The sequence below is a fragment of the Wyeomyia smithii genome, chromosome 1 (assembly GCF_029784165.1).
Source record: "Wyeomyia smithii strain HCP4-BCI-WySm-NY-G18 chromosome 1, ASM2978416v1, whole genome shotgun sequence".
Lineage (NCBI taxonomy): Eukaryota > Metazoa > Arthropoda > Insecta > Diptera > Culicidae > Wyeomyia > Wyeomyia smithii.
In genome coordinates this window covers 200,930,638-200,957,323 of record NC_073694.1, presented here as the reverse complement: position 1 = coordinate 200,957,323, position 26,686 = coordinate 200,930,638, and the positions used below count along the sequence as shown (strand labels likewise).

At 39.8% G+C, this 26,686-nt stretch overlaps 2 protein-coding genes across 17 annotated transcripts in view; one reads left to right on the top strand and one right to left on the bottom strand.

Moving 5' to 3' along the window:
- LOC129725225 (uncharacterized) overlaps positions 1–26,686 on the bottom strand; it is a 189,962-nt gene that overhangs the window by 42,761 nt on the left and 120,515 nt on the right. The window lies entirely within an intron of this gene.
- On the top strand, positions 1,072–26,524 carry LOC129725131 (probable multidrug resistance-associated protein lethal(2)03659). Of its 7 annotated transcripts, none has more exons than XM_055680600.1 (13): positions 1,072–1,299; positions 11,858–12,326; positions 12,445–12,652; positions 13,038–13,260; positions 14,006–14,686; positions 14,745–15,214; positions 15,457–15,690; positions 23,522–24,015; positions 24,328–24,685; positions 24,744–24,894; positions 24,956–25,186; positions 25,242–25,959; positions 26,017–26,524. In XM_055680600.1, exons 2-13 carry the CDS (start codon positions 11,995–11,997, stop codon positions 26,288–26,290), a joined length of 4,374 nt encoding a protein of 1,457 aa, XP_055536575.1. In that variant the 5' UTR covers positions 1,072–1,299; positions 11,858–11,994; the 3' UTR covers positions 26,291–26,524. The 7 variants fall into 7 exon arrangements, with proteins under 7 accessions (XP_055536575.1, XP_055536617.1, XP_055536626.1 ...); XM_055680616.1 differs by lacking the exon at positions 1,072–1,299 and adding an exon at positions 1,390–1,669; XM_055680608.1 differs by lacking the exon at positions 1,072–1,299 and adding an exon at positions 1,390–1,858.

Below are 26,686 nucleotides of genomic sequence, written 5' to 3'. Positions count from 1 at the left end.
GAATTGAATACAAATATGCCGCGCCGACGCCGCCGCCGCCACCGCCGCGAGCATTGGTCACGTAGGATTTATAGATATCAACAGACTTACAGCAGAACAAATTGAGCGTCGAATCTAAACAGAGACGTCCCTCGCGGTCGCGCTCGGCCGGCCGATGGGGAACGACGAACTCGGTGAAGGTCGCCACATCATCCACGGCCCCGCGCGCGTTCGATCGCATTTCATTTGCAGCGAGAACGGTTCGAAAAGCAGTTGGCATAATTATCGGACCTATTTTTTCTGTCTTGCTGCTTTGTGCGTAATCGTTGTTGATGTTTCGGATTTCACACAAAGCGATAATGAATTTATAGATTGTAATATAATTTGGATTTGGATTGAGAAATGTGTTATCGCTAGCTAAATCGACTCACTGTTTGCAGGGGAGACGCTAGGAAAATTGATATTCGGTTGGTCAATCATAATGACAGCACACATAATCCATTATCCTTTGTGTTGTGAATAATGATGCGTCTCCATTGGATTTCGCTTGGTGGAGTCGCAATGAGAGTAGTAAAATCAAACAATAGCCGGTTTTGCTAGCCAACTAATGTAGGTATTTGCATTCAATTTAGTTTTCGTGCCAACCGCAGCTGCTTTCATTAAAAGCTTTCAAGCATAAACTCAAGCTTGATACTGACTAACGGAGAGTTGTGGCATAGGAAAATTGCGAAAAAAACAGCTGCAATGCGACATTGGTCAGGACACCGTCCCCCTTTCTCGGTGCTAACATGATTTTTCTACCCGCTGTGTGTTCTGATGATAATGACCATAAAAATAGACGGCAGTATTGAGCTCAAAAAACAAGTGATGAATTATTAAAGTAAGTCACTTTAACGTGAACAATTGGGAATTTCGCCTCTCCCGGTTTCAAGAGAGAAAATGCTACTGCATGCTTTTGATTCACCAAAAAATGATAGCAAAGTGAGAGAAATCGTGCGCTCTCCTAATGCTTTGCCGTCCGCTTGGACGATGTTACTGCTGCCGGGAAGAAACGCCGTGTACCGCTCGAGTGACCGGTTAGTTGCCTTTAATGAGCGGTACGGAATTCGCGTGTTTTCCGCGACACTCTCTCGGTCGCGTGTTTTTCGGCTCGATTGCGTTTCTTTTTTTTGGTTGGTTTCGCGAAGAAGGCACCCGGCTATATGTGGAGGTTAAATTAGGAGCAGAATAACGCATCGGCTCTTATCTGATTTTGCTTTATTTCGGCCGGATTAGTGTACACAAAATCTTATTTGTTTGGCGAATTGTGTGATGCTACAGGTGAGAAGTAGAAATGGCGGAAGGGAAGACGCAAACGGACGAATTCTTTCAATTTATTTGTTTTGACTAAACGAATTGGACTGCGAGGCAGATCAATTAGGTTCAATTAATGAAGGGTTGAGGCTTCGGTCCGCATGGTTCGGACCAATTGAGAGATGGCGCGGCAGACAAAGATGTCGTTGCTTGGCGCCGGTGGTCGCAGTCGTTACATTGACAGTGACAGTGAAACTTCATCTCTTATCATCGCGAGCGATCTTATGCTTCGTAGACAGTGTCTGTTCGATCAGGTTTGAACTGGATTTACACACGACATTCCAGCTTAACAAAGCACGAAACAAAAGCGGCTTAGCGATGAAAGTGTGCTAATTTGGTAGGATTAGCGAATGGTCATTACGTTTGGTCACATTTTCTACGGTTTATTTACGTCACGATGATGAATATGTCAAAAATACCGAGAAATATCTCTCATTATGGGGGCACTTAGCGAGTTCCACTCGTGTAGTCAGCTTGTAATTACGAGTTCTCCTAACAATTAATTAATAATATTCTTCAAATATCAGTAAGTATGTATGGTTTGTTTTAGTCAATATTTCTAAGAAAACACCAACCAAAACCGCCCCACATTTTGCACATTTTATGTACACACCAAACCATTATCAGTTCCGCCGGCCGAAAGTGTAACCCAATTCTCAATGCCATTGCCTTGTGGAGAGGAGCGCTCGAAACGCTCGTCCGCTCTTCGCCGCGCGGTGTATGCGTGTGGATTGCAGGCAAAAAATATTTCCACCGAAGAAATCGCCTGCATGTATGTGTTGGTAGTAATGTTTATGTTTTCCCCAATTGTGAGTCGGAAACCGCCGCACTGGAACTGTGTTGGTTGGGTTTCCAACACAACGGAACGGTCGTTGGCAGGTGCGGTCGTTGTCAGTGCGCGCACATGGCCGTGCGCATTTTACCGATTGTTTGTCGCTGACTAAATCAAACAGTATTACTGGCGTCATGTAATAAATACCGTCCGTGTATTCGGGATTCATTAGCGCCGGGTGACAGTGTAAGGTTCACGGTTAAATTCTTTAGAGAGATGAATTGATCTGAAAACATTACAGCAGCTCGAAGTGGAAAGTGAATCACAGAATTGTGGAAAGAAGCAAACAACATAACAGTTTGGTAAAACTTACCATCATCGAAGGCTTCTAAAACTGCTGGTTTTCAATCAACACATGACACTTCTGCACTTCTCACGAAAAAAAATCAATTAATCATAATAATAGAAGCATAAAACGCTAGTTGATCTCGGAAAGTGTGGTTGACCGAATTTAGTTTGTGACACGCAAACAATATAATTACGCGGTTTGTTCTAGTGTCTGCGCCTTCTACGATTTCGAACAGTTAACGTCGATTTCATTGAGGACGGCTAAGTATAACAGTTTAGATATCATGTATAAGGAAGGTAGGAATAGTTATACCGAAATACTCGGCCACAATAAACTTATCTACTGGATTGATTGATTTTCAGTATCCTTCATATGTTTATCGATTTCAGTTCTGTACTTTGTATGCTATTTCGGTTTTATGTAGCTTACGTAGTTATCGTTTCCTTAAGCCATCGATTGCCATCAGTATATATGTCACTCACAATATTAGACGACTTATATTAACGACCAATTACACTTAACTAAATTACATTTCTCAATTATACTAAATTTGGAACGATCTCACCAGCTGGTTTCCATTCCCAATACTATCGTTTTATTTTGTCCAGACGAAGTGGTCACGAAAAACTACAATTTTGGCATAAACCATCACAGATACGCTTTAAATTTATGAGAAATATTCATCTACTGTTACACTTTTAAAGAAAACAAACGAATATTATTTTTGGCCAAAGTGTTGCCATCCGGGGTTTGTATTTTGAAACTAAAGTCACATTTTTCGGCAGCCAATGCAGCCAATTTAATTACAAATTTCATAGTTTCATCGTATTCTAATGAAAATTTTACGTAAGAAACACGTATCATCCTGAGTTTACATGAGTCAATCCCGAAATATAACCATTGGCGTTACTAAGGAAAAATCCTAGGGGGGACTAGTTTTTTATGAAAAAACGGTATAGTAAGTTTTTTATACATTTTGTATTTCTCGTGGGATCCGATCCCGGCACTGCATCCGCAGCTGGAAGAATTCGTCAAAAAATTATCGAAAAATTGCTCTACTGTTCTCATTCTTTTTCATTCCTAAAATATTTGGTTTATGGTGATATGAACCGAAGTCTATTGTTGAAATTTCTTACCGGAATCGGCGATTCCTTTAACCCTCTAGTGCGCAATGCCGCCTTTTGGCGGGCTTCAGTCAAACCTCTAAAAAGCTTCAATAAATACTTAAAAAGTGTTTATAATGATCCATAGTGATTTTACCGAAGCCCGTCTAGGAATCAACTTAGGCACTGGGAGATTTTGACAGCTGTTTGTTGATGAAATCAAACCACGCGTCAATAAAGGCAGAGGAAGATAAAGAGGTAGGGCAACAAAGTGTAAATGCGTATCCAATGACGTCATTATGTTTATTGAATTGTTGCCTTGTTGAAGTAGATTCACAACTATTTTGGTGTGGTCGATGAACGATGTTATTGTTATTTAAAAATTCCCTGTCCTCTAGTGCCAACTGTACAATTTTGAGAAGCAATATTAGAAATGGTATGATCCACTCTAGGGTGGGCTACAGAAATCCTAGAGGGGGCTATAGACCCCCCAAACCCCCCGCCCCCGTAGGTACGCCAACGGATATAACTGTATAATTTTCATCAAACAATTATATTTATTTGAAAATGTCTGTTCACTGTCTAATCCTAAGAACAACTCGAGAAATGAATTTTAAGATTTTCTGGTTATTAGAATTCCGTTTTTTGCAGCAGTGTTGCCTTTTTTTTCTCCTAATTTAATTCCAAATTTTTTTTTCTATTTAAAGTTATTTTTCTGTTATTACACTTTTAACGCTGTTAAACTTTATATGGGTCATTCCATACAAAGTGTACATGCGACTTGGACACGACCATCACAGATTTTGCTCAAAGTTGGGGGAATTATTCATCTACTGTCTCTTTGGAAAAATCCCAATTTTGGTGTCGATTGGAATACCCCCGCTCTGTAGGACCCCTCTCTTGATTGCAAAGTCACGCATTTTTTGTCAAAGATATCTTTTTTCTTTTTCTTACAATTCATAGGCGTAAGATGTCCGAAAAATACTGATAGATGATTTTTAAAGAAAATAAACCAAGTTTACAACTTTTTTCGTAAAAATGCTATATCTCGAGATTGGCTCATATTACCACGGGGTGATAAGTGTTTCTTACGTAAAATTTTCCAAGAAATACGATGAAACCATCAAATTTGAAATAAAATTAGCTGCATTTGCCGAAAAATGCAAATTTAGTTTCAAAATACAAAAGTAATCTATTTGGCAACACTCCGGTCAAAAATAATATTTTTCTGGATTGCTTGGTTTATTTTCTTCAAAATTCACCTATCACTATTTTTCGGGTGTCTTGCGTCTATAAACTATAAAATAAAATAATTACGAAGTTTACAACTTTTTTCGTAAAAATGTTATATCTCGAGATTAACTCATATTAAGATAGTTGTTTCTTATGTGAAATGTTCCAAAAAATACGATGAAATTATCAAATTTAAAATAAAATTGGATGCATTTGCCGAAAAATGTAAATTTAGTTTTCAAATACAAAAATAATTTATCTGGCAACACTTCCGGCCAAAACTTATATTTTTTCTGGATTCCTTGGTTTATTTTCTTTAAAAATCATCTATCAGTATTTTTCGGACATCTTACAAAATACTACACCAACGAATTGTAACAGATATGACACTTTGTTGTCCTATCCAGAGAAATGAGTAATCAAATCGAGTTCATAGAACATGCAATAAGGACACAAGACACAAATGGAAATTTGTTTTGTTTTAATGCACTTTCTACAACTGGGATAAAAATAGTAAAAAAACATAGTGTGAATTTGGTGAGTGGAGATGAAAACGACTGTTGATAAAATTGAAATAGCTTTGTAAATTTAGCGATTCTAAGACAAACGATATTTTTTCAAGTGTTTAAAATTGGCTCTCAACTGCATAGAACCAGCCAGAAAAATTTACTTGCCCATCAGGGTGGCCAGTCTTAAAACAGGGTGACAAGAAAAAAGCGACAGTTGATTTTTTTTCGAAATTTTTAGCAGCAACTAAAAAAAGTTATTAAATTTGAGATGGTCATTGAAGTATAAGGAAAAGAAAGAAAGTCTCCTTAATATGTAGGAAGAGCAGAGTGAATATTTACCACTCACTCCTTGCCAAGCATGTGCGCAATTTTTTGCACCACGCTTTTTACTTCTGCTTTGTGCTGTGTTCCTGCTGCTCGCAGAAAAATAATACACGCGGTACGCACTGCTTAGATAAATATGATAGCATTTGAAGAGTAAACATGCGTGACGGGCGCCTGGATTTATTTTTTCAAGTTTCGAGATGCAAAGAAATCAACGCAGTGTACTTTCCTATCAAGATGCTCCCCTCATTTGATATATGCTTAAGAGACACACAGTAAGAGCACTGCAGTGATCTCTGTTGTGTAGTTATCGTGCGTAATGTCTTTTCGTGTGAGAAAGCGTGCCGCTTTACCCACCAGTGTGAGAGCAGTTGTTGTCGCAGTGAACGATATTTCCCTACACGCCAGTGATTCTCTGAAGAGAAATGACAAGCCTGATTATAATGATCATTTTTTTTCAGAATGAATAAAATATGCATTTTTTGCAAATTTTCATCTTTTTTTCTCGTTATCTCAGGTATATTACCTGCTATAGTCCTGAAGTTTTGAACTGTTTTTTAGTTAAATTGTCTACTTCCTATAAAAAACATAAAAAAACAAATGGGCGAAAGTCTTTTTTTCCGATTTCTGCCTGCCTGAAATCTTATAGTGGAATCACAGCATGCGTGGATCGAATTGTAGTAATCAAAGTAAACTTTCTTATATTTTTTCCTCGTTACACAATGTAGCCACAGCAGAAACGGTTTTTCAGTATCTCTTCGCTCACGACATGAGAAATTGTTAGTCATTTCTTTTCCTGCTCCTCTTAACCTACATAGTACGATGTTTCTTGCACACGCACTGCGCTTTTGTTCTCCATGCCGCTCGAAAACTGCCGAACGCTCCAGCGGCTTCGCGAAGGGGACACGCGTTTTTTAGTTGAATAAATTTCAAGTGCAAAAAAATCAAGTGTAAAAAACTGGCAACACTGTTGCAAGAAGGAGAAAGATTTTTTTGAATTTCCTACCAATTATAAAAAAGGTGACCAATTATAAAAAAAGGAGTGATTGGGTTGTTCTTTGGGTTAGGAAGTTAACAAACATTTTGAAATGAATGTGATCGTTTAATGAAAATAGAGAAATTTGAAACGGTTTTCGTGAAAATATTATATCTCGAGATCGATTCATATTACCCCAGAGGTAATATAATTAGGCGTTACTTACGAGGAATTTTCCTAGAAACTCGGTGAACCTATCATATTAGAAAAATTGTTCAGATGGTTCAGAAGGGCTTTCGGTTGACTGACAACTTAGTGCAGAACTCTGCTGCTATGTGGCACAAGGGTGAACCAAAAAAAAAAAAACAAAAAAAAAAAGATCGAAGCAAGCGTGGACACTAGTAGACGTTTTTTTGTTTTTCGCGTTCGTGTTTTTTTAAGAAAATAATAAGTTCTGGAAGACAAGCGACTAAATATCGACAACGTACAGTTTAATTTGTAAAGTCATTTATATTGTGAGTGCCAAGTGTGAATTTATATCGGAGAAGTCCAAATTTGATGTTGAAATAAGCCAGATAAATTTTGACTGCTCTGACCATGTGGAGGTAATAACATTGTGGAAAAAATGGTTTCGGATTGATGTTCTAGGGTCCTATCTAGAGGGCAAATTTAGTTTTAAGTGAAAGCTAAGTGTTCTTGATTTAATTGTTTATGTTCTCGCATATACTGATAGTTTTTTGCGTCGTTTGCATATAGCTTGCGTCAACAAGTAGGGTAACTGTGTATGTAATGCCCAGCCGCTCAGTGGTCGGAGGCTGGAAAAAACTTAGAATTTTTATGTAATGGCGCTGTAACCATAAGCTAAAAATGCAAGGACTAGAGTTGGTACTCGTGTTCCAACAGTAACAGCTAAAGCAAGTAAAGGCGTCATATTCTTGGTTTCGAAACCCGAAAATAAGGAGGAAATACCTATGTTTCATCTCAGGAGATTGGTCAACAAAGTAGTGTACATTCTCAGCTTTGTCACTCCCAACAAATTATATTACTTCTTACATACGTATCGGTTGGTACGGATTGTCCCCGTTCTTAAATAATATAGTATTATATTGCGCTATACAGTAGGCCTGGCCGTTGACAAGAAAAATGTATGGAAATCATTTTTAAAAATAATAAGTTCTGATCTTCGACCAATGCCAGCGAAGAATTGTCTTCAAGAAAAATGTACTTCGCAATCGTTTTCATTCCGAGAAAATAAAGTTTTTCGAGATTTTCTAAAAATTTTAATATAGTTTGAATTTGACGACTGCACATTCTGTAATTGCTCCTCCGTGTTGGATCTGAACTAGTTGCACAGAGAACGTCGTATATAGCTACTTGGGATTAGTTTGCCTTCTTCAATGTACAAGAAATCAGTAACTACCGCTCTATATAAACCAATAACAGCGCGAACTACGTCTTTACGGTAAAAAAGGAGATTGTAAGGAAGGAGGTGAAACAGTTGTTGTTGTCGAAGACCGAGTTTACTACTGCATCTCCACGACTGCGCAGAGAAGGAAGGGTTGTGTCACCGTGGTAAGTGACTACTCTCATTACAAATACGAACGATATCTTTCTTCTTAAACAAATCTATGCGAGCCGCATATGTGAAACTCAAGCTTCGCTTCGAAGCTTCCAAGAATTTTAATATTTGTCTGTTATCAATACCGAGTACCTTTGAGAAAGCAAACGCTCTCCGGTAGACGCGGCTCTTTGAAAGGTATACATCATGCTAAATAGTCAGACTGAGACCGATTTTATTTTTTAAACCTCTACGACTGCGACGGATCTTTCAGAGAGTCCTATTTAATAGATTCAGCGAAAAATAATTTCTTCTGAGAAAATGTAATCACTGAGTTGCTGAGTGCTGAAAGATTATAGCTCTCAAACCATTCCTTTTAAATTTTGGTGCCTCTAGCCAGTGTAGAAATGCATCAACTTACGTCAAAGTGTCGCATAGTAGTTGCTCGTCGGGTTCTTTATTATTTACGAGAAAACTCATTTAAATCTTTGAAGCAATGTTGGTGGCTTGGGGCACCGAAATTCACAGTAATGGTTAAAAAACTTTAATCTTTAGACCTGTGGCCCACACCTGTGTTAATCAGTGTAAAAATCGAAACTAAAAGTATACTAGCACCAAGTAGTGGTACTATTCCCAACCAAACTGAGCCAAAAGTATCTAATCTTCCAAACTACGTTGCACTACGTTGTGGCAGAATTCAGAATTAATCTATCAGCCCACCAAAAGCCCACCATTAGGTTAAAAGAAACTTAACACTGTATGTATAGTGCTCTGAATGTTGAATAACTGATTAAAATTTGGACCATCTAGAAGCTTTTCACCTCCTAAGCAACTTTGCTGAAGTTCGCATCATTTAAAGTGGAGGGTTTTTCGAAATAAAAGGAATTCAAAACATTCAAAACTACCACGGTGGTCCCCGTGGCTCTATGGGCGGCTGAATTCTCAATCATGCTGTTCTCCAATCACTAGCTTTTTACCTCCAGAACAACTTTGCTGAAGACCTAAACTCTCTTGGTTGTCTATCTATTTTAGGGGATGCCAAACTTTTCGGGGTGCTGCAGCATTGAAACTGAGTGTGCGGTATTTGGCAACAATCGGGGGTTATTCCGGTAGTCCCCATGGCTATGTGGTTAGCGATGTCGGTCGGTTAGCTCTCCCACACGGTTGTGATATCGGGTACGATTCCCGATCGAGTCGAGGAACTTTTCGAGCTGGAAATTTTCTCGACTCAGCACTGGGGCACGGTGTTACGTTGTACTTATTCTACACATGCAAAATGTACCAAAAACAATATCGATAACGAATTCTCTCTACTAATCTAGTTGATCGAGACCGCTATTGGCCTCAAGGCTAAGCGTGCGATATTGTTTGGGGGTTCTTCCGGACTTCATAGCCAGCTGTTTAGTGTACAGGACAATTGCGGAGCTGGTGCTACGATCCTACTGACACTAAAAGTCACTCCTAAATCTAGACTCGAACTTACGACGACTGGCTTGTTAGACCAGCATTGTACCTCCAGACAAACTGGAAGACTATCTGCTTCCATCCGACAGGAATTTAATCTACCAGTCGCACAGGGAAAATATGCAACACGCAACAGCGTGATAAATTGTTGCATGGCTGAGAGTGCTGCACCAACTGCTATCTGCTTCCATCAAATGCAAGAATGCAAGTTATGTAAAAACAGCTGTTGTTTATAATTATAAAATAAATATTCTCAACAAGGATTTTGTTTAGGCCGTTACACATTCTATTTTTTTGCTTTTTGTCGATTTCAAAAACTCGGTATATCAGATAAAAAGAATCGGTGCTTAGGGTTTCAATAAAATAAAGGCACTTTTATCATCATTTGACATCTACTAGCTAACGCCAACATGTGTGTGCGCACCTCACAGTAAGTTACGTTTGCTGTTCTTCGTGTTGAAGGGTTAATTGGACATTCTCTAACGGCAGAAAAGCAAATTGCACATCGACTGATGGTATATAACATATTCGTTTTATTTTAATTAAAAATATTAAATTTTTGCTCCGACGTCCTCAAAAACAACATAAGGCCGAGTTCCGAATCGGAATGTAGCACCAAGGCTTTGCTTTGCTTTTGGGGGGGTTATTCCAATCGACTACAAAATCGTGATTTTTCCAAAGTTACACTAGATGAAGAATTCCCCACACTTTGAGTCAAATCCGTGAAGGTAGTATCCAAGTAAGTAAAATTCCTAAGATTATTTTCTTTTAAAGAGAAATCTTTGAAAACGTTTGGACAGAATAAAGTTTTGTGCTCCAGCAATTGTTTGATATAACTTTTACGGTACTTTTCAGAGTTCTCTATAGGATTACAAGATTTGTTAGGTAAAAATCTTCGGATTTGGAAAATTGAATGATTTAGGGTAGATCTGCTTAATATAGACCACCTCCTTTAGTGGACCACCTGAATTTCTTACACCAAATTACACATTATAAATATACTTATTTTGATTCATGCTTTGACAACTTCAATAATGTTCTGCATTAGAAATGTTGCAACAGATGTTTACTATAATATTCTTCATTAAAGCTGCTCAAAAATGTCTTTTGATAACAGCTACCTGATTTGCCATGGTTTGTTAAGGTTTTCATAAGAAATGGCTTTACCAAAAACTGCACTGACATCACGTTTTCCGAGGGTGGAAATAATACTGTTTTTCTTATTTCGGCATGCTTCATTTAGAACAAGAGCTATCATCGAAATAACGCCGCGAATCATAGTCACTATAGTTACCATAAATTTGTTATGATTGAGTTATTGTATAAAATTGCTGCTAAAATGGGAAAAACGCCGTAAATTGGTAAAAAATATACTGAAGCAGCTGTTACTGAGTGTCTTCAAGCAATAAAAAGCGGTGTTTCGACTAGAGAAGCTCGCAGGCGCTCCAATGTTCCACGATCCACCGTAATGTTCCGTGCAATCAGCAAGTGGTCAGGAAAACCACGAAAAGGTAAACAAACTGCATTGACTGCCGCGGAAGAGGATTCAATTGTTGGCTGGATATCTCGGATGGCACGTAAAGTATTCCCTATTACGAAAGAACGGGTGCAGTCTACAGTTGATCCAGATCCAGAACTCTCAGTGCGTAAGCCAGAGTTAGTTTCATCAGCGCCAGCTACGGTTGAAGAGATGTATTATTCAGACCTGGCCCAAATTAGGAAATTGTTGTGGTCCAAATAAGGAAACGGTGGCCCATTAAAGGAAACTGAGGCGATGATTTATTTCTTTTATTATGAGAAAATAGAGGTATTATCTAGTTGTTTTTCATGCAGAAAAGATGATAAACATGTTACTTCATGTTTATACATAATGAAATACTTAATTCAGTTTAGATATTTACACTTTTTCTTGCAAAATTTACAGCTACGCTATAAGTGGTCTATTAAAGGCAGTTATACCCTATATTTTGGAACACAAATTTATATTGTTTTAGAGGCTTTTAGAGACATTGAAATAATAGCGCCGTTTATCCCAAAAATAACAAAATTCATTTCCATTTACATTTAGGCGTGTCAAAATGGCCTGTGAGATAAATTGAACGCGAGATGCTGAGTAACTTTTCCCACCGTAGATACGATTTTCGTGAATTGTTTTTATCAATTCATTACATTCGCCCACGACCCCGCACTGATAAGAGATATTCTACTTGCACATTTTTTTAATCTCTGCTCCACAGACCGAAAGTGTAGCATTACATAACACACACAGCTGGCCAATTAGTGAACGGGATTTATTCCGGCGGAGATGAGTGTCATTTGTGTTGAACATTACCGTTTATTTGAACACCAGCAACAGTATTAGACAGCTGCAGCAATGAACCCAACACAGTACAGCCAGGATCCCAGCATCCATCAGCTCCGGCGGCTACCGAATCCGGTCAGCAGAGCGAATCCAATCGCTTGGTTCACATTCTGGTGGCTGAAGGAATTATTCCAAACTGGACTTAAACGACCCATTGAAGAGTCCGACATTTACGAAACATTATCGTTGCACCAGAGCGAGCAACTGTCCTACCAGTTCGAAAATCACTGGAAGCAAGAGCTGAAGAAGGAGCGCCCTAGTTTTCTTCGGGTTATATGCGGCATCTTCGGTTGGACGATGGTTTCTCGTGGTTTGCTCTATACTAGTGTGGACTCGTTCTCTAGGTACTGTCAGTCGGCCTCATTGTATAAACCGTTCACATCATTACTAATGCATAAACGGGCTGCGTTCGAATTCCGATTGAATTTTCTAACAGCCATTTCCGTTCGTTGTTCGTTGTAGAATTTTTCAACCCTTATGCCTCGGAGGATTGGTGTCCTACTTTGCACCCGGACAGACCACCATTAGCCGGACGGAAGCGTACTATTATGCCACGGGAATCGTTCTGTGCTCGCTGGTGCCGGTCGTCATTTTTCATCACTTCATACTGTACATCTACCAGATCGGAATGAAAATTCGTGTTGCGTGCTGTTCGTTGCTCTACAAAAAGGTACGCGACCAGTGAATAGGCGGGTTTTCTATTTACTAACAGGATAAAAAATGCAGATGTGTTTTTAAAGGGCGATGAATCAATTGGTGGGGTTTGAATCTTTAAATAGGAAACATCTTTCTTCAGCCAATTTTAGGTCTTTTGTTGGACTATGTTCGGTAAATTATTAATTGTCGGAAAATTTATCGCACTATTTCGCACGGCGAATTTAGCTCCAGTGACGGTGTCGTGAAAGTCGTAGCTTATAGCGTCAGTGTCATCGGAGTGCGATTGGAATGAATAATGCTACTCTCCCGCCGGAGGAGCAACACGTGCGAGGACAAAGCAGTGTGGCGTCTATGAATAAGTAAGAGTGGTCTCAGATGGGCTTCGTTCTTTCTTGCAGGCCTTGCGGATCACAAAGGCAGCCGGCACGGACGGCCTCACCGGGCAGGTGATCAATTTGATGTCCAATGATGTCGCCAAATTTGACACAGCTGCCAGCTTTGTGCACGACACCTGGAAGGGACCAATAGAGCTGGTGGTGTTTGGCTACCTTATCTACCGGCAGATTGGTGCCCCCGGACTGATTGGGGTGGCGTTCCTGCTCAGTTTCATTCCGTTGCAGGGTAAGCTAGGTCTACGCCTAAATATGTATAATGTTTGCGAACTGAAACTGAACTGAAACGAAACTGAAACTCAACTGAAATTTAACTGTAACTGAACTGAAACTTTTTGCTAAATTGATAATCGATATTCATGCATTTGAAACTCACAAAATTGAGATTTTCACTTGCCATAAACAAACATAAACAAACACGTAAAGGTTTCTATTTAAGAAACAAAAAAACGCTTCTTTACCCCACGCCTACTTTTGATCAAACCGTTTCACATCACAGAAACAAAACAGATAACTAACGCTAGTTACCATCTTCAGTAAATATCAAGAACGTGATGTAAGAATGGCATCAGAGAGGATAATTTTGATCGTGCAGTCGTAGACCAACTACATCTGCGAGTTTACTCAGCATTATCCCGAATCTTGACTAATTGTTTTCATGCGCAAATGCAGACATGAAAAATGTACTTGCGTAGTAAACCAAACATGATTCACAGATTTAAATTTGCAGTTAGAACTATCGTAGGTTCACTATTTTTATTTCCGCGTAAAAAAAGTGTTGAAAGTGAGCGCGGTTCTGTGTGACACCCTACTGTGTAGATTTAAACTATTAATTTAATGGTCTGATTTAGTTTACAATCGAAATTTCCCAAAAACGAATCGAAACTGAAAATGAACTGTACAGGAAACCCCAAAATTGGCTTCGTTCTGTAAGCCAGTCAATTCAAAACTTGTCTTTCCCTCTTCCCCCGCAGCATGGGTCGGCAAGAAGGCGGCTTCCTTCCGGCTGAAAACGGCCACCCGTACGGACCGGCGGGTGCGCTTCATGAACGAAATCATCCAGGGCATACAGGTGATTAAGATGTACGCCTGGGAGCACAGCTTCATCCGCATGGTGGACGCGATTCGCCGCAAGGAGATCGCCGGCATCCGGGGCACGCTGTTCATACGGGCCGGTCTGCTATCGTTTAATCTCGTATCGAGACTGTCGATTTTTCTCAGTCTGGTCGGTTACTGCTACTCGGGGAACGTTTTCACCGCCAAGCAGGTCTTCATCGTGACGTCCTACTTCAACCTGCTGTACAGCTCGATGCTACACTTTTGGCCTTTGTCGTTGACTTCCGTGGCCGAAGGGTTGATCTCGATACGGCGCATACAAGAGTTTCTGCTGCTGCCGGAAAAGAAGATACAGGAAACGCCACTGGAGCGGGCAACTGTTAATGGACACTCAACGGTGGTGACCGGGGAGGAGAGTGAAATCAAACTGATGGAAAATGTCAAGATGGCTAACGGCGACAGTGCGATAAAACCAGTGCCGACAGAAAAGGTTGCCAGTAAGCGGTTTGTCAACAAGAAGGGATCCGCGAGGAGGGGAATTTTCATGCGGGATGGCACGGCTAGCTGGAGTAAAGCGGGGAACGGAAAGTTGACGAATGGTAGGATTCAATTTCCTCCCTGCTAGAGGAAAATATTTTGATGTTGGTTTCGTTGTAGGAATTCGAGATTTTAATCTCTCGGTGGAAAAATCGAAACTGTGTGCCATTGTGGGTCCTGTTGGTAGCGGTAAATCTACACTGCTGCAGGTTTTTCTGGGGGAGTTGGAACTGGATGAGGGACGGTTGGAAATCAGTGGTGACATCAGCTATGCCTCTCAAGAACCGTGGCTTTTCGAGGGATCGGTAAAAAACAATATTGTGTTCATAGAAAACTTCAACGAGAAACGATACCGTGAGGTGGTGAAAGTTTGTGCGTTGGAAAGAGACTTCCAGCTACTTCCGCAGGGTGATGAAACTATCGTTGGTGAACGGGGAATTAGCTTGAGTGGCGGTCAGAGAGCTCGAATCAGCTTGGCGAGGGCGGTCTACAGAAGAGCAGATATCTATCTGCTGGATGATCCTCTGTCCGCCGTCGATACCCACGTGGGAAGTCATATTTTTGAACAATGCATACAGGATTATCTTAAGGTGAGTAGAGTACCGATAACACAGTTTGCTTGTCTTCCTCTACACAAACTTTAATTAAGTAATGTGCTGCAGAGGATTTGAAAAATGCACCGCATGAATAGCGATAAAAAGTAGAACACTTGAGATTAACTTTCATTCAATTAAGCTTCCCGACTAGTAGTCCCTACCTGCCAAGCCACGTTCTATTCTGATGTATTAAAAAAAATTTCTACCACCGCCAACGGGTGTGCGGATGATTGCAGGACAAGGTTTGCGTGCTGGTAACGCACCAGCTTCAGTACCTAGAGGACGTCGAGCACATCGTGCTAATGAATGCAGGACTGGCGGAAGCTCAGGGACCGTACCGCAGCTTGGAAGCGGCCAACACGTTCCCCATGCTGGCTGCCATAGAGCAGGAACTGCTCGCTCAGCAGGAGAGACAACTGGCGGATCTGGTGGACCCGGAAGGCGAGCAAGAGCGCCAGCAGCTACGAAAGGTAAGAGAGAGAGAGAGAGTGTGTGTGTTCCTTAACTGATACAAAAGTGTAGTAAATTGTACCCCAAAACTGCCGGTGGTTTTGCTTCTCCCTCCCTTCGCAGTCGCACAATTAGCGTGAATAGTGTTTCGTGTAATTTTTTCTGAGTTATCGTAGGACGAAATTTGAATTTTGATTACCAGCATGAAAATTTTTGGTACTAAATTATTTATGCTGTTGCTTGGGTTGGGTTTTCCTATGAAAATTCTAAAGAGTTGATATTATTGTGAAATAATTTTTCTCTGATTGTCACAAATTCTAGCCACTAAGTGGCGTTTTTCAATTGAAAAATTTTAAATCTACAAAAGGAGAGGGGGACTAGTTATTTTTTGCGTTACGTTATTATTGGACGTCTCCCTAATTGATTTATGAAATGAAAAAAATAAAATAAAATCAATATACACTGATCAAAATTTTTCTTCACGTTTGCTTGCAAAGAGGTTACCTTTAATAAAGTTTGTCTTACTTAACAACAACAACTTTTTTGCAAAATTAACAAAACATTTTGGTTTTGATTTGCTTATAAACTGTGTAAAAAATCGGAGAGATGTGATGTCAATTTGTTATATCATTGAACATTTCAGAATTGTGCTCTCCCAGCTGGTCTCGAGGTACGATGCTGGCTTAACAAGCCAGTCGTCGTATGTTCGAGTCTCGGCTCGGGAGAGACTGTTAGTGTCAGTAGGATCGTAGCGCTAGCCCCGCAATTGTCCTGTACACTCAACAGTTGGCTGCGAAGTCTGTGTATAATAAACAGAAGGTCGAGTTCCGATACGGAATGTAGCACCAAGGCTTTGCTTTGCTTTGCTTTTGAACATTTCAGAAATTGCATTTTGAAGACAATTAGTCAATGAATCCGAAAATAATACTAGTTATACGTGCACTTGAAAAGAAGAATGGCGTTTTTCGGTAAATGAGCGTATTCTGATTTCTAAATTGATGATTTCATCGTGTTTCTGACAAAACTCGACAATAAAAATAGTTTTCACTCAGAGGCAGTGGCTTAGTGTTGTCTTAAAAAAAATCTCCAAAAAACAACTTTCTGGGAAAGTTTTCAGCTCGAAATCTCTTAAAAAATTGATTCTCCAAACATTTTTTTTCAGAGAAAGCACCAGATCTCAAAGATTCATGCATTTCAAAGACATTTGGCATAATAACAGTTAATCTTCAAGGTCTTTTCCAGAGATCTGTAATACATGAGTCTCCGAAATTAACTCTGTGGCTAGTTTGATTTTATGGAACAAATACTACTTAAACCTAGCCCTCTCAAACCCTGGAGAGAAATAATTCTCTTTTTCAATTTTTCTCTCTGTCATTCTTTAACTTTTTAATTCTTGACCAAGAAAACAAACATAATCGCTATTCTTTTCTTGTAACCTACTTAATTTGATACCATGCGGCCGTCGTTGTCTTTGCCATGGGCAACAAGGTGTCTGGTATCAGGAGTATGTTCTAGCGAGGGAATATCAAGAAAATATATCATACTACTCAGTAGAAGGCTGCTTCGAATGTCGGTCTGCCTGTGGGAATGGAATTTTGTGATTATACCGCGATTAAGCTAGAATGTTCATGTGGACTTTTTTCGAGAAGACAAATCTTCCGCTAAACGAAATTTGAAAAGTGGATTTCCATTGGTACCCTGTGGTTTATGCCATACGATAAACAACAATTCGAATGTTGTTCTCGAATAGACCATTGGCTGAACTACGCAACGGTTTATTTGAGCAGCGCGCGCGTTGTACGGTAAGCAGTATTGCTGAAGATAGCATGAAAACACTTAATCTTTTATGTTGTTCTCTCCTATTCTCTCTCTTCAATTAAAATGAAAAATTATAGCTTTTCAATCATTTCTGTGAATATTGGGGCCCCTAGCCACCAACATTTTTTCAGAGACTTAAATTAGTTTTCTCGTAAACACAACGTTGAAGCGACGAACCCGGCGAAAAATTACTATGCGACACTTTGACGTAAGTGTCGAAATGGTTTTAAAGCTATAAACTCTCTGAAGCAACTATTTTGAGCTTTAGTGGAGAGCATATTTTTTGCCTTTGTTGACCGGAGAACTTCAAATTTCAAAATTGAAAGGAGAGAACTGTTTTAAAGAATGTCCAAGTAACAGGCCGGTCAAAATTTATTTATTTCCTCAATTCTTTGGGTAATTTCCACAACACAGATTTTAGCACTAGGACTAGGAATTGCAAGCGAATCAGCCTAATTTTGATTTTATTTCTAGAAAATGCTGTAACTTAAGCTTTGCCCATAATAACCCAATTATTTTGTTTTTTGTTTTATATGTATGCCTGAAGGGCACTGGGTACTGAAATGCCACTGTGACAGTCTTGCTGATTGTCTTTTGTGGCTGGCCCCGATTGTAATGCACAGGTTACGGATTGCTCGTACTCATTGATGGAGCAGAACTGAACCCTAAGCGATAAGTGTTTTTCATGTAAATTTAAAAAAAAACAAGGAAATTATCGAATTTGAGATCAATATATATTAATTTGCAAAATGCAATTTTACTTTTCGAATGAAAATGAATATATGTCGGAATGATATTTTCCTGGATTCCCAGACTATTTTTCTAAAAAAAAATGTTTTAGTTAGTTTCTAGACAATTTGTATATGCAGCTATAAAGAAAATTAAACCCCTATTTGACGAAAACTTGCACTTTTGAGGGAAGAGTCCCACAGAGCAAGAGATGTAATGTTGTTCTTTCAGAAAAAAGTACACAGCAAGACAAAAAAATAGAATAAAATATGTATTCTAAATTAAATAGCTCAAAAAAACTCACTCTGGATTCTTAATTTATCTCTACGAAAAGTACAAAATGTTAGCTAAACATTTATAGTAGTATAAACCAGGAGAAATAGGAAATAAAAAAGTTAAAACTTCCCAAACATGAAGATAAATTTTTAAATTTTGTTGTCACTGTGTATATTTATCTGCGAAGGATAAAATTATTATCTACAACCTACCAATCTATACCGAGACTTTATACGCGTTTTTCTTGGAAAGGTGTTTCTCAAAAAATGACTTTGCCTTGTTTTTCCGTTGGGTCTCAATCGTAAACACCGTAAACAATCGTACAAGCGGGTTCGTCACCAACGGGCGAGTTGATGTCCTTACTACATTGCGCATTTTTCTTAGTTAGGCAACGAATTTCGTATGAAGTATATTACCTCACAAGGCCATTCTGTCTACGACTAATCCGCATCCCAAAATACTTTGATCGTTGTTTTTCTCCATGTACCGAGTTCAGCTTTCAAAGCTCTAAATTCCACAAAAAGATTCTATTACCTATTCCATGACATATCTATCACCTATTCCATGACATATCTATCACCAGGAAAGCGCAAAAAATGAAGGCTACTAGAACAAGTAGGCCGGTAATATATGAAGTAGGGTAGGGAACGGTATAAGCGCCTATTTCAATCAGACGAAGAAAACAGGCCTCAAACTCCTGCATTTTGATCAATATCGATAATTTAAATCATGAAAACGAAAACTTTGATTGTCTAGCTATCTTACGAATATAAGAACTACCGTTAATCACAAAGAAATCTGTGAACAATTGCAATTGAAACAAATCGACCTTTATTGCAGCCATTCAGGAGCCACTTCGGGTACTGAAAAAAACGCCTGCAAAACAGATGGAAACTGCTTAAAATAGGTTCGGGGTGATTGGAATAGTGTCCCTCGATTGGTAACTTTGATTGATGATTGTTAAAGTTTGCAAACTTAGTTTTACAATCTGAAAACAAGTTCTGACAGAGAAAACGATAGAGAACAGATTGATATACTACTGTTTGAGTTTTATCCAACACATTTCGAGTATTTCGTCTGAATACACAGGCGGTTCCTAAAGCTGCTTAGAATATGTTCACTACCCTATTACATAACTGCATGAAAGCTAGCCAACATGATAGAATGAAGTGGCAAAACACATCTCGAGTACTAATACGGTAATGCGTAAACCTGTTGCTATGACAACTGTTAACCCGCGCATGCGCAAATGTGTTGTTATGCGCAGTGCAACTAGTTCGACAATCGTTTTTATCAGCGGAAGATGATAAAAATTATAAATTGATGATAAAAATAGTATTCAACTTTTAAGATGAGTTGTTTCTTTCGCTTGAATATTAATTTTTTTTCGCGTAGTTTCAACGTCATTTGGGCATAATATTTAACAAAACTAGAAAACATTATTAGATATACGATAGTAAAAATTGAAGTGACATTGGTTACACTGCATTGTTTATCTTCTGACGGCGCTTTTTGACCCGCTTCGAATAAATATAGAAATCGTTCGTACAATTTGAATATTCACTTCATTAAGTAATTTTACGTTGGCTGTTGAATACTACAACCTTTGTCCTAGGGAAAAGCACTCTACAGGTAGGGGAGTATTGTACGGAACGCACCAGTTAAACATATGCGCGATTTACAGCGCTTCTAATAGTTTAAAAGCGACATTGAACGTGTAGGATGGTTCTAGGATCTATTTATTGCATGTTTTAGGCGATGTCAATTCTAAAATACTCGATTTCAGTGTTTTTTTTTTTAAATTCCCATTGCCACCAAACAAGCCCTTGACCAAGACGCACCACAACAAAGGCCAATATGCTCCGAAGCAGACGGCTAACATGCCACTAGCAAAAATCAGCACGCGAAGTGAGAAGTTCTTGATGTCTCAGAAGTAAAATCAAAAGCAATGGAACGTGCCCTAAGTTGTCAAGCAATCTCGTGCAAGCGCTAATTAGTGCATTCTGCCTCAATTTTAATTTTGATCGTTTTTGGGTAAAATTTGACGAGAGTTAGTGAAATAAATTGAAATATTCATAGTATTATAAATTTCTATGATGTGAAGGTTAGAGAAACCATAGTTTTTTTTGTATAATTTACTAGTCAGTTAATTATAAAAGCTCATAATAATCACATGAATAATTACATGTTGGACAGAGCCACAGACAACTGTACAGTTTTAGAAGTATTTTAGTCATGGTACACTTTTTTACATGAGAACTGTAGGAAAGCTGGGTTTTTATGAGAAAAGCGAAGAAATTCGTCACAAAAAGCCGCGTGTGTGAATATTTTGTGGAATTTAAAGCGTGGGCCATCTTACCCAACTGGTGCTTCTTGTACACACTTAATCCAAAAAAAGTCGTTCGGTAATTTTTTTTACAATAATCCATCGTTAAAGTGTAATAATACCGGTATTCCTGCAAAAAAGCATCAAATTAACGACTGTTCTGTAAGATCTGTAAGTTTTACCAAAATTCTGTTAACTGTTACCGAAATATTTGCTTAATTTTACATTCACCGAAATTTATATAACTTTTTACCGAACAACCTGTAAAAATGCCAAATTGCGAATGTGGTGGCCATTTTTCACATGCGTGCAATCGTGCAAGACGCGAATATTTTCTACTGGTGCTGCTGATTTGTTTTAATTGTTGTTGTGTGTAAACATAGGATATTTATAATTTGGAAAGTGTTAATGGATGTACGAGTCGCTAACATTTTTCGTAAGTGATCTGGTTGATTTAGTTTGATTTTAGATGGGTACCGGCAGGCTCATTTATAACCGACTTTTCTGCCACCGGTATTTTTTAAAATTGCGTTCGGTATTTTTGTTCATTTTTAAAGTTTCTTTCGGTAAATTTTACTGGCTGCTCGGTTTGGAACATTACCAAAAAGCTGCGAAAATTACCGACCACTCGGTTGGTGGTTTCACAAACTGTTCGGTAATTTTCGGAAACACCGAAGATTTCACCGAACGTTCAGCTGTTGAGATTCCGGTAAAATTTTACCGAATTCGGTGTTTTATTTTAAGTGTGTACGGTTCTCCTCTACGTAGTGCTATTATTGAATGGTGTGAGGGGCCATCCACATTCCACGTGGACAGATTTTTAACGATTTGACCCCCCTCCGTGGACAACCGCTCATGTGAATTCTAAAAATTTTGTATGGACCGTGGACATTCCACAGACCCCCCCCCAAAAGCTGTCCACGTGGAATGTGGATGGCCCCCATTGTCGTATAAAAAGATATAGTGAGGATATTGTTATTGTTAAACTAATGTTATTTGAAACATCTTCAAAGCCTGAAAAACGTGCTTGTTTACGAAATGCGGTTGTATTACTGATTAAAAACAACTAACATAACAACACAAGTTTTCAATTGCGCTTGTAGTACACTTTTATGACTACTTTCATTGTAACTTATTTTCTAGCATGTTTTGTGTGTTATTCGAGAAGGCTTTTGCTGTTAGGCTTTGAAGAAGGTCATCGACTACTATTAAAATTCCGCCTTGGGGACATCCTCTCGTTAGAGATGTGCAACCGAGTTGAGCAGTTATTTCGCAACTAATCAGCATGGAAAGCTGTCAGGAGAATTTGTTTGGCCTGAAGGGATTTTTACCTATGGATTGGCTTTCGATCAATCAGTTTTTTCATAATTTTTAAAAGAATGATTGTAAACTGAAGCCTTTCAGGAGAGTCTTATTCCGTCTTCCAGTTTTTGATATGAAAGAAACTGTAGTTAGTCTCTTATTAGAAAGTATCCCGATCAAACGATGATAACAAACGGGAAACACAAATTTATCTGAACTTGATAGAAATAACAAAGCCTGTAATATTCTCGATATGTCAGATTGATAAAAAGTACAGAATTATATCAAATTCAAAAGTGAGTTTTTTAAAACATACATATAATAAAATATTTTACATTCTAACTAATTCTGATATTTTTCTGCCAAAAACCCTACAAAACATGCTATAATTTGTAATAATCAGTAAGTAATTTTGATAGGAATTTTGACATATTAACTATAAACGAGACCAAGTTTAGAACACAATTTGATCGGGATGTTATTTAGGATTAGGCTCTCTTTACACATCTCCCCAATGATTTGAATGAAGAGTTACTTGCACTTTTGAAGCATCACTCGCTGTATTTTATTCGATTCTGAAGACTTGTACGGTTGGAAAGAGCCTATTGCCCATTCTACCTTTGATTGACTGGGATTCAGACTAAGTCGCATTTGAGCTCAACTAGATGGCTTTCCTAGTCCTTCTAGGTTCTTATTCCACCAAAGCAAATTTCTATTTGGAACTATAATGTGGGTATAATAGGTAAAGTGGGAGCTACAGAAGAAATTTGGTGGAGGTGAAAACGCATATCACAAAATGACGTATTTGACAACCATTTGGCCATTGGACGAAATTTTGTCACATGGGCCCAAAACGTTCAATTTATGGAAATTCTCACAAAAGGACACATGTCCAGTGGGAGGAAATAAAACTGTAACGGCAATCATATTTCAAATTTTTATCAATGTACTGTCCGTTAATGACAAAAGAATATGTGGGCTTTTAACATCTTTGACAGATGTTCAAAATTTTTTATATTTCAAACAACATTTGTTGCGAAATAAAACATTCTATGTTATAGTTAGGATAGGGGACAACTTTTCAAGAAGAAGTTACCGTTCGAAACGTTATTATTATGAATCATAGTACCTCTAGCAGCAGGATTGGCTAATGATTCTCCTACCCGAATACATGAATGAGTACTTACCAGAAAAAAAAGAAATAAAAAACAAATATCAATGAATTTGTTATAGTATCAAAACAACATAAGTTCTATTTTCGAGTGATTAGTTTGTTTGGAAGTTTGTTATTTTTATGTCAACCCAATGTACAAATATCTATAAAAATCCAGGCCGATAAATGAGCCCCTTAAAACGAATGGATTTCATTACTTTTTGTATAATTTTTTCGTTCGTTGCAGCCTTTAATCAGAAACTCCGCTACCGTACCGCGGTTCCACATCGACAAATTCTACCAATCGCCGGCTGCCCAGTCGTCGCCCGTCATACCACCCGCCTACCGGATGGCCCACTCGAATCAATCCCTCTACCATCCGTCCCCGTTCTCGTCCTGCAGCCTGGTTTTTGACGGCTTCGATGACGAGCAGGAAATGGCCGGACGTCGACGGCGCCCGAAAGCAAAACGTCAAAAAGCTGCCAGTTCCGGTTCGCAGCGACAACAGCAGCTGGAAGAGTGCAATCACTTGGACGTAGAAGAAGGTGCTGACGAGGGTGGCAATAGCGGAGGTGCTGGAGGTGTTAATAAGGAATCTCAAATTACCGGCACCGTTGGGTTTTCGGTGTATAGAAGCTATTTCGCGTCGGTCGAAAGCGTGGTTCTGCTCGTCGTAGTCGCAGCCCTTTTCCTGCTGGCGCAGGGAACCATGAGCGGTATCGATTACTTCATTTCACAGTGGTAAGTGCGTAGGGGGCTGAGAGACGGGTAGGAATATAAAGATAAATTGGAGCAAAGGAAATTGGGCGTTGATGACAGCGCAGAAAAACTGATTACCCTTTCAGGGAGTTTAGCGAATTATCAGATTATGATTAAATCAGGAATTTGTTTGGGTTTTGGTAATGGAGCTGAAATTAAAACCGAAGCTACAATTTTCGGGGGGGATTTAACGGGGTTGAACGTGACAAAACTGCATAGCACACCATGAAATCTAACCTCAAATGTTTTCGCAAACAACGCGTAATATTGCTAATACTTCTTTTTATTGGACAGGGTAAATCGAGAGGAATTTCTTGGACGAAACGAAACCATCGGCAACTCATCTGCGTCGGAAGGTCACTCCAAACTAGAGGGAACCATCTTTGCGAGTCTCAGTCGGGAGCAGTATTTGATGATTTATTCCGGCGCGATGGCGGTTATGCTGTGCCTCTCACTGAATCGTTCGTTTTCCTTTTTCTACCTTTGCCTGCGGGCATCGATTCGACTGCATGACCAACTGTTTCGCGGAATAACTCGTGCTACGATGTACTTCTTCAACACGAATCCGTCCGGAAGGATACTGAATCGCTTTTCCCGGGATATCGGCTGCATCGACATTTTTCTCCCGTCAGCGATGATGGATTGCATTCTGGTAGGAACACACTTGTAGTGGAGTAATCTAAAATTGACTAATCGGATTTTCTGCGCAGTTTTTCTTGGAGTTCACAGCCATCATCAGTCTGGTGGCCATCGTCAACTATTGGCTACTGCTTCCGACGGCCATCATGGGCGTCATGTTCTACGGACTCCGACATGTTTACACGAACACGGCTCGAAGCATCAAGCGCGTGGAAGCTCTCAGTAAGCTGTTGCCAACCCCCCAACACCTGCTTGTTAATTATTTCCGTTCTACCCCAAACAGCACGTAGTCCGATATTTTCACACGCCAACGCCTCCTTCCAGGGTCTTACGACTATTCGCGCGTTCGGGGCGGAGAAAATTTTGGCCAACGAGTTCGACCAACACCAGGACCTGAACACGTCGGCCTGGTATCTGTTTCTGGCGACCACACGAGCCTTTGCGCTGTGGCTGGAGCTGGTTTGCGTGCTGTACATTGCGGCTGTCACTTTCAGCTTCCTGACTATGGAAAATAGTAAATGTTTACATCAGTTTGTAACCTAGCCGGTAATTATTGCTCCTTCTTTCAGCAATGAGTGGTAATGTTGGTCTCGCCATCACCCAAGTGTTCAATCTGATTTTTATGTGCCAGTGGGGAATGCGTCAAACGGCGGAATTGGAGAACCAGATGACTTCGGTGGAGCGTGTAGTGGAATATGCGGAAGTCGAGTCAGAACCACCGCTGGAAACGTTGGATCCTCTAAAGAAACCAGCCCAAGATTGGCCTGCCGATGGCAGGATTAAATTCGAATACTTTTCCCTTCGTTACTCGCATGACAGTGATCCGGTACTGAAGGATCTGAACTTGGCAATCGAAGCAAGGGAGAAGATCGGCATTGTAGGACGCACGGGAGCCGGGAAATCATCAATCATACAGGCACTGTTCCGCCTGGCCTTCAACGATGGTTTAATCAAAGTGGACGGCGTTGATATCGGTGGGCTGGGGTTGCACGATTTGCGAAAGAAAGTATCTATTATTCCACAGGATCCGGTGCTGTTTTCTGGTCGGGTACGGGAGAATCTGGACCCGTTCGAGCAGCATAAAGACGAGGAGCTGTGGCGGGCGCTCGAGCAGGTCGAGCTCGGGCAAGCGGTCCAGCGTATGGAAGGTGGCTTGGACGCGAAAATGTCCGACGGAGGTTCAAACTTCAGTATGGGCCAGCGCCAGTTGGTTTGTTTGGCGAGAGCGATTCTTCGGAACAACAAGATTCTGATACTGGATGAAGCTACCGCCAATGTCGATCCGGAGTAGGTTTCTTACTGGTTGTAGTGTGATTTTTTCTTCAATCGTTTTCTAATCGACAGAACGGACAAACTAATTCAGCGGACAATCCGAGAACAGTTCAGCGGATGTACCGTACTGACGATTGCGCATCGATTGCACACGGTCATGGACAGCGATCGGGTTCTGGTGATGGATGCCGGCCGGGCAGTGGAATTTGGCCATCCGCACGAGCTGCTACGACAGTCCAACGGGTTCTTGCGAAGTCTGGTCAACCAAACCGGCGAAGCGACGGCTGCTCAGCTTACGGCTGTGGCAGAGAAAAACTTCCGCAAACGATGCACCGCTGATAGCTAGGAGCTTGCAATAATCGAATACCCAAAACACATGTTCATACCAAAGAATTGACAGGACAGACAGGGAAACCTAGAGCGTTTTGATTTACTACTTATCTTCACGTGTACTTAGGCTATATAAAGAGAGCTTTTAGATGTAGATTAAGTGATCAGTTCCAGATCCAAACATTCCACGGCTCGATTGGAATTGCACACGAGTTTGACAGCAATAAATTTGTTCGTATTTCGCTGAGAAGATTCGGTGCCGGCCGGCGTTTTTATTACTACCGAACCACATTGGCACGTAACACAGGTAGATTGGGTTGACTTTTATGTGATAATGATAACGATAACACCGTTTGTATTTGCACTTGTCAGTGGATGGGCTGCGTTGATTACGTTTCGATGCTGCTCATTC

What these genes read in the sequence shown, in the direction of transcription:
- LOC129725131 (XM_055680600.1), top strand. Translation starts at nt 11,995, where the DNA reads ATGAACCCAACACAGTACAGCCAGGATCCCAGCATCCATCAGCTCCGG. An exon ending in GTTCGTTGCTCTACAAAAAG is followed by an intron (nt 12,653 to 13,037) that starts GTACGCGACCAG and finishes TCTTTCTTGCAG; the next exon opens with GCCTTGCGGATCACAAAGGC. An exon ending in GCATACAGGATTATCTTAAG is followed by an intron (nt 15,215 to 15,456) that starts GTGAGTAGAGTA and finishes GGATGATTGCAG; the next exon opens with GACAAGGTTTGCGTGCTGGT.